The sequence below is a fragment of the Juglans regia genome, chromosome 11, assembly GCF_001411555.2.
Source record: "Juglans regia cultivar Chandler chromosome 11, Walnut 2.0, whole genome shotgun sequence".
NCBI classification, from domain to species: Eukaryota; Viridiplantae; Streptophyta; class Magnoliopsida; order Fagales; family Juglandaceae; genus Juglans; species Juglans regia.
In genome coordinates, this window is record NC_049911.1 from 7,956,103 (window position 1) to 7,964,064 (window position 7,962).

The window sequence follows — 7,962 nt, forward strand, 5'->3', positions numbered from 1 at the left end:
AGTCATAGTGGTAGCACAACAAGAAATAAATAAATTTGTAGCCACATTTTTAGATTTGTCATTTTCATTGTATTTTGTGAGATTCTGGATCACATGATGAAGATTGATCTTTTCACTGATTTGGTAAATTTGGTAACGCCTAAATTTTACTATTAGCTCTTCATTCACGTTTTGTTGCTTTCAATAAAGAAATTTCCAATGATTTCTCATAATTAAGCTTTCATTTTAAGGGTATGACGTCATTAACTCACAAGTTTTATCTTTGTATAGAAGCATCGAGTAAAACTGATTTTATTCTCATCTTAATCTTTAATTTAGTAAGTGGAATTTGTCTTAATCCTTGTATATAATCCTTATTCAAAACTTTTTATTTTTTGCAGGATTTCTTCCAGTCAAATTACTTGAAGTTGCTATTTGGTGTGGAGATTAAGTCATTGATGGACATGCTACTAATTTTGTAATTCATATATTGTAATTTTGTATTTGTAATGTAATGCATAAATAACAAATAATGTAATATGTAGTAGATTGCATTGGGATGCATGCATCGATGAATTTATGCATACAGTATTTAGAACACATATATTATGCATTCCAACTTGACTTCTTAGAATTTTCTTTCATAAAATAAAGGCTTTTATATAAAAAATAATTATGGTTTGAAAATTTTTAAATAAATATAGGTTTTTGCATAAAAAGAATTATGCTTTTAAACGGATTTTTCTTGAAAAATATTTAATAAAATATAGGATTTTACTAAAAAAAATAATTATGTTTTTAAAGTTAATTAAATATGAACCTTTAGTAAAAAAAAAAAAAACAAAATCTGGGTACTGGGTTGTAAATTTGAGTTCAGGGTTTTGGCCCAGATCTGACCCAGGCTAACTCGGTCTGAGTTCCGACCTAGATTTAAAACTCGGGTTTCGGTCTGGGTATACCCGGGTTCTCGGGCCGGAACCTAGATGAACAGTTCTAATAACCATTGTCATATCACCTTGTTAAAAGGTTACATTTAAATTATATGTATAAGAAAATAATCGCTTGAGATCGAAGAATCAAATGTACTTTGAAGTACATGTATATGTTAGTGACCCTTCATTGTAAATATTGTGTATTGCTATTGGAAGGGAGATCCTAATGCGTTGGGCCAAGCCTATACTATCCTACGAGGCCCACGATTCGTGAAAAGAGTAAACCGGAAGAATCTTAAGAAATTGGGTCCAGACGGCATCCACCATGAGAGGAGGATTCGATTAGCGGCTCGTCCCCTCTCCTCATCCTGGTGCACTAAAGGAATTAAGACCACTTCGGATTTGGTCCCCTAGAAAATCAGCCACATTAAATGCATCTCTAAGTGACCTTCGCCGAGGTTAGGCCCGATGCATGTTACTAATGGTAGCATTAGACGTCGTATCCCACCATCATCACGAAAAGGGAGAATGATCGTGATGACAGACGTTTTTCACGAGAAGCGATAAAAAAGTGAACCCATGACAATGGTTAAAAAGACAAAAAGCTACATAAAACTTATAATATTATAATAATTTGTCAAAATTTCAAAAAGATAATAAATTTATAGGATAGTAATCAACTAGATCTGCTCTCTAGATATCCATCGTTAATGGGGATGGATAGCATGACCATCTCAATGTAAAGGTGGTTGCAAACCATCCTAAGTGGATGTTGCCACCCCAGTTGGAGGTGGTCATAGACCATCTTGTTTGGGATGGTCTTATGGCCACCTCACGCTGAGATGGCCGCAACAAATTAAATTAGAATAGTAGCCGACCATATCTTGAAAATAGGGTTACGCCTCTTCAAACAATCTAATCATCATTTTAGAGTGGCGGGCAACCAGCCTTGTATTCTTATTTTAAATTTTGAATTTGTTTTTAATTTCAACTGTAGGAGGGATATTTTCTCATTTATTGATGAAAAATTGATGTGTCGGATTTTGGTTGAAGAGTGAAAGATCTTAACTTATTACATGAAATCATAATTGAAGATAAATTTTAAAAGAAATGGTATTCCACTATATAGGAGGTGTGCCACATTTTGATCGAGATCATTCTTTTAAACCTATTAAAAGGTCACATTTAAATTAAGATCATGTATATATATATAAGAGCAATACTACATACAGTGATGGAGTGCGCAAGTTTCGTGCGGTTGATTTGAAAAAGAGTGTGGTCTATTATTAAAAAGTTTCATATTTATTCACTTTTTCAAAATAATTGCGCGACGCTTGCATACTCACGACTACAATTATCATTTTTTATCTATAAATAATATCTCTTGAGATCAATGAATCAAATGCTAATTAATTAAGAAATAAAAAAAAAAATAAAAGAAATGAAATGCTTTTAGTACTCTAAAAGGATTGGTTCTCCAACCCTACCTATAATATCTTTATTTAATTTAATTTTATTATATTAGTGGATGGATAGGATTAACCTAATATTCCCGTTAACTTTGTTTTCAGACTAAGCATTAGCTTTATCTATATATGTCCGAACCTTCAAAGCAGGCAAACATCTATAGTTACGAAATAGGATTGTCAGGTTGTATGAAATGTCAACATGCATGCATAATGCAGAAGAAAACAAAAATTTAAATAGCTCTACAAAAATATATATATGTAAAAGAGCTAGAAGACCCATGCACGCAACATCTCGAAAGCTGCATGGGGAACTAAGCAACTCATCTTCTAGAAAACAAATGGGGAAAGTTATTGCACATCTTTATTAAATAAAATTGAAGTTATAACTTGCAAAGTAACAATAAAATTTGGATAGGGAGGTATTCTTAAATATTTTATAAATAATAATAAAAAATAATGATTGAATGTTAAATAGTAATATATAATAAAAAAAAGAATGTAAAAAATAATAATAAAATAGTGAATAATAATAAAGTATTCTCAAGAATACTCAAACTAATAAATTTCAAATTTTTATTGGATAACGAGTGTCATTATATAATATCTGCACCAACCAATCAAAGGTGGTTGACTGATACATTGATGTCACGTGGCAATCCACACATTATTTTTTTTTAAGGAGAGATTGACATAAATACATAATTTCAATTTTTTTTTAAATTTAGGTATTAATTTTACGAAAATTTAAAACTCATGTCTTGAATTGTTAAACAAGAAATCCTAGATACTAATTTGCAATTTATAACCAAAAAAAGAAAAAGAAAAGTGATCTTAGCACGTTATATTAATTTAGAGTAGTGCTACTGACACAAACACTGATTCACTACAAAAAATAAAAGAAAAGAAAAGAAAAGGAAAGCTATAGAAGTAATTTGATTGTCCATTTACTACATTGAAAAACTTGTTTCATATATTATCCAATCATTTTTTATTAATACAATCTCTACAATCTCGCTATGAACTCGACAACCGACATTGTAAATGGAGGTTGACTAAGCCACTAAAGATAAGGATGTTTGGGAAAATGAGAACTTAAATTATCTGGTCCGGTTTGGATGTTGAGGTAGTTTCATCTCAATCCATCTCCCTTTAACATTCAAGCACTATTCAATATATACTTTCAATTGTAAATCTTTAATATTTCTCTTTCTTTACCTAATCATTACAATTTTTTCAAACTTCCAAACAAAATATAAAAAATAAATTATTTTTTTAAATCTTAAAACAAAATTTAAATATTTTAACTTTATAACATTTTTATTCGACTTTTTCTCTCTCATTTCATAAAATCTCATAAAATATTTTAATTCAAACTATTTCACTACTATTTACAAACCATTTCACTACTATTACTGATTTTTTTTTTTTTTTTTATCTCATTTCATCTCAACATTCCTAAGTTAAATGCAAGACATTGATATCCCCAACAAATCTGATGAACGAGCTGGGTGATACGTGTTAGTGTCTTCATATATATCTTAGATTATATCTAATATTCTTAGAATATTATGATAATATTCTTAATTTTCTATAATTACTTTAGGTTAGAATATTTCCTCCATCATTATATTTCCTTATTTACTTCGGCCATATTCAACTATATATAGACCTATTTTGTACAGCTTTATTCACAGAAAATATACATGTATTATTTTCTCCGAAACCCTCTCTATTTCAACAATACGGAAGGCATAGACGAACATATAGCCCACATGCACTAGTTGTACAAGATTATCTTAGGAAACAGCCATGGTCGACTGAAAAAAAAAAAACATGGTAAACCGAAGTAGTTTAAGGTGCCAAGAACATGAAAGATTCAGCTTGCTGTAAAGGCTTTTTTTTTTTTTAGTTCGCTTCGGGTTTACTTTCCTACATAGTCGCACTTGGATGGCACCAAAAATTTTTGATTTCATTCGTGTTGTCAACAGAGCAGGTGAGTCAACATCGAACCACTATTGGCACCATCCTGAATTCCCTATTTCATGACAATGTCTTTCAGCTCCTGACCCAGAAACAACAAGGAATAGATGTAGTACAGCAGGTTGACCAACTTGTAAACTTCTAGATTAATCTTTATAACAAGCAAGAATTAAAGCTCATGAGTAGAGGACACGTTTTTAGTGATTTTAAACAATGAGTTTCGTAAAATTAATATAATGCTAATTAAGAAGCAGAGCTCTTGATTTAGAGCTTTCATTCCACCGGTTTTTATGAGAACGATGTACGACCCAATGGATTGCTGTTTTCTGTTAAAATAAGGGAGCTTATAGCTGATGCATTATCATGATGAACAAGCAAGCCCATGCTTGGAAAAGCTACTTACCCATTCCAAGTCTCTTGTTACTTTTTGGGTTCCTTTTTCTTCGGCATTAATGTAAAGCTAAGATAGATACCAACTCCAACTTTTTTGTTCCCTTCCCACTTTCTCTCTCTCTCTCTCTCTCTCTCTTAATTACGTAGGACATTGTTAAATGTCTACAAAAATTTTCCCCTATAAATCCCCCCTAATGCCATTCATCAGCTTTCATCATAGCAGGTCCTGACCATTTCTCTGCGAGTGTTTTATACAGAGAGGGATCTTGATCTTGAAAGGATTGAGACAGAAAGAGAGAGTCAATACTAATAATGTCTCAGTTTACGAACCTTTTCTTAGTTCTTTCTCTTTTTGCCTTTGCTCCCCTTTGCTGCTTCTCTAGCAAGACCCATGGGGGCTACCTCTACCCACAGTTTTATGATCACTCGTGCCCAAAAGCTCAACAGATTGTGAAGTCCATAGTGGTCAAGGCTGTGGCCAAAGAAGCTCGCATGGCGGCTTCATTGCTTAGGCTCCATTTCCACGACTGTTTTGTCCAGGTCTTCCAACTTCCCAAAACTCATCTCATTTAACAGGTTGTAAAGACTACACTGCATTATCCATGCATGCATGTCAACTTATATACAAAAAACTCTTCATATTTTGCAGGGCTGCGACGCATCCCTATTGTTGGACAACAGCGGAAGCATAGTCAGTGAGAAGAGGTCGAACCCAAACAGGAACTCTGCTCGAGGGTTTGAAGTTCTGGACGAGATAAAATCTGCTTTGGAGAAAGAGTGCCCACATACAGTATCTTGTGCTGATATTGTGGCTCTAGCTGCTAGAGACTCCACTGTTCTAGTAAAGTGACATATTTTTATAGTCTTGTCATAATTTTGCTGCATGACAGAAATAAGCCAAAATATATTTTCCATCCCTAAACTATATAAAAGAAAATGAGTTTTTTGCTCAGTCCATTGAGATTTTTGATACTTAATATTGAACGTGCAATGTGTGAATTTTGTCAGCTTTATAATTTGTTGTTGGAAGAAAATATACTTTTACCTAAAAACAACTTTTGGCTAGCCAGCATATGTGTGTGTGTGTATAATCAGAACTTGACCATGTTTTGAATATGCAGAGCGGTGGACCCAGCTGGGAGGTTCCATTAGGAAGAAGGGACTCCAGAAGTGCAAGCTTGAGTGGCTCAAACAACAACATCCCTGCTCCAAACAACACATTCCAGACTATCCTCACCAAGTTCAAGCGACAAGGACTTAATGTCGTCGATCTTGTTGCACTATCCGGTAATATTTAAAGAGCTAGCTTGAACCTACCATTGTGCCAAACCATAATCTGGGTCCTTAATTTAAGGATAAATGACTGACGGAATGGGTGTGGAGGAATCTAAATTACCCAGAACACACGTGATTAACCTGGTTTAACTTCAAAACAAAGTCACCATCAAAATTAACCTGGTTTAATTCAGTATGGCAAGAAGATTATTGAAGTTTGAATAATTGTTATGCAGGGAGCCACACGATAGGAAATGCCCGTTGCACCAGCTTCAGGCAGAGACTCTACAACCAGTCAGGCAATCGGCAACCCGGCAGTACATTTGATCAATCGTATGCTGCCCAATTGAGAACCAAATGCCCGAGATCAGGTGGTGATCAGAACCTATTTTTCTTGGACTTTGTCAGCCCAACAAAATTTGACAACAGCTATTTCAAGAACTTGTTGTATTCTAAAGGCCTTTTAAGCTCTGATCAAGTTCTTCTCACAAAGAACGAAGCATCCATGGAATTGGTGAAGACATTTTCAGAAAACAACAAGCTGTTCTTCGAGCAGTTTGCCCAGTCCATGATTAAGATGGGAAATATTTCTCCATTGACAGGCTCAAGGGGAGAGATTAGAAAGAATTGCAGGAAGATTAACTCCTGATTAGCTCCATTATAATACTGCAGTTCCATCGAGTGTTGTGTGCTTTTCCTGCAATGTATTCCTGATTAGTTAATACTATATGACATATTTTAAGTGCTTGGTATATGAACCCGCGTAAATGTGCTATATTTACGAGTGATTGGGAATGAAAAGATCTAAGATGAAAAGAAAAATTAATCTTCGAAAACTATCTCAAGATTTTAGTAGGTAGGTCACCAGACAGCATAAAATAAAGGAAAATTCTCAGACACTCCTACAACGGATACAATTCCACACGAGGAAACGCTACACCCAACGGCTACATGCACTAGAATGGAAATCACATCCACTGAATCCTCTTAATTTACTTTTTTTCACAAACACCTGCTGTTCAATTGTCTTTATGGAAATCCCTTGTGCGAGCAAGAGAGCCTTACTCCCATGGCGTCAATCTCACTTTCGGTCAACAATATCGTGACCATACGGTTGAACTAGGGGAATTTCCCCTTATGGAGGGAGCAGGTCGTGGACTTGGCTGAGAGCCAAGACCTCATGGGACACCTAATGCGACACCTCACAGACGCTGCCTCCCATCCACCGTATGATCTCATCCCCGATGAAGCCACAACAACCAGTCACAAAGAACTGAGTTCTACATACCTGAGATGGAGGAAGTCTGACCGACTACTCCGTGGATGGATTATCGGTACCCTCTCTGAGGAGTCGGTTAGCTTGCTGGTCGGACTTGAGACTTCATATCAAGTCTGGCATGCCCTTCAAGAAGCCTATGCCCAAGAATCCCAAGAAAGGTATTTCCAGCTTACTCAACAGTTGACATACATGAGGAAGGAAGCCACGACATCGCTGCAAGATCACCTCCAAAGCTTCTGTAAGGGTCCAGAGGTTGAGCAATGTTAAGGGGGATTGTGTGCAGAAGCAGTTAGTGTTGAAGGCTCGTGAGAATAATGAGTTGAAGGCTCGGGAGTTGAATGCAGAAGTAGTTAAAGTTGTTAGTTCTGTTAATTCTGTTAGTGTGGTAATACGACAAGTCGTGTGTGGGTTCTTGTTTAATAGAGTGATTGCACGACGATGTCGTTGAGTGAATGTAAAATGTGTAGAAAGCTTGAAACGGTGTCGTGCTAATAATGTTCAACTATAAAAACAGATTGTAACGCAGTGAAAAGCAATAAGATGAAATTTAACAGAAATTCCCTCGCAATCTTCTACTCTATTCTCTCTCTCTTTCTCTCTCTCTCTCTCTACTCTCTGGACTTTCTCTCTCTAAGTTCCTGTAATTCATATTCTG

General features: G+C 35.1%; 1 protein-coding gene across 1 annotated transcript; it reads left to right on the plus strand.

Moving 5' to 3' along the window:
• The first annotated feature begins 4,933 nt into the window (after positions 1 to 4,933).
• Positions 4,934 to 7,167, plus strand: LOC108993550 (peroxidase 72-like). Its single transcript, XM_018968514.2, has 4 exons — positions 4,934 to 5,293; positions 5,403 to 5,594; positions 5,875 to 6,040; positions 6,265 to 7,167. Exons 1-4 carry the CDS (start codon positions 5,066 to 5,068, stop codon positions 6,675 to 6,677), a joined length of 999 nt encoding a protein of 332 aa, XP_018824059.2. The 5' UTR covers positions 4,934 to 5,065; the 3' UTR covers positions 6,678 to 7,167.
• The last annotated feature ends 795 nt before the right edge of the window (positions 7,168 to 7,962 follow it).

Excerpts from the sequence above, each read along its gene's own strand:
- LOC108993550 (XM_018968514.2), top strand. The coding sequence starts at position 5,066 with ATGTCTCAGTTTACGAACCTTTTCTTAGTTCTTTCTCTTTTTGCCTTT. Across the intron at positions 5,294-5,402 it reads TCCACGACTGTTTTGTCCAG|GGCTGCGACGCATCCCTATT; the intron begins GTCTTCCAACTT and ends CATATTTTGCAG. Across the intron at positions 5,595-5,874 it reads CTAGAGACTCCACTGTTCTA|AGCGGTGGACCCAGCTGGGA; the intron begins GTAAAGTGACAT and ends TTGAATATGCAG.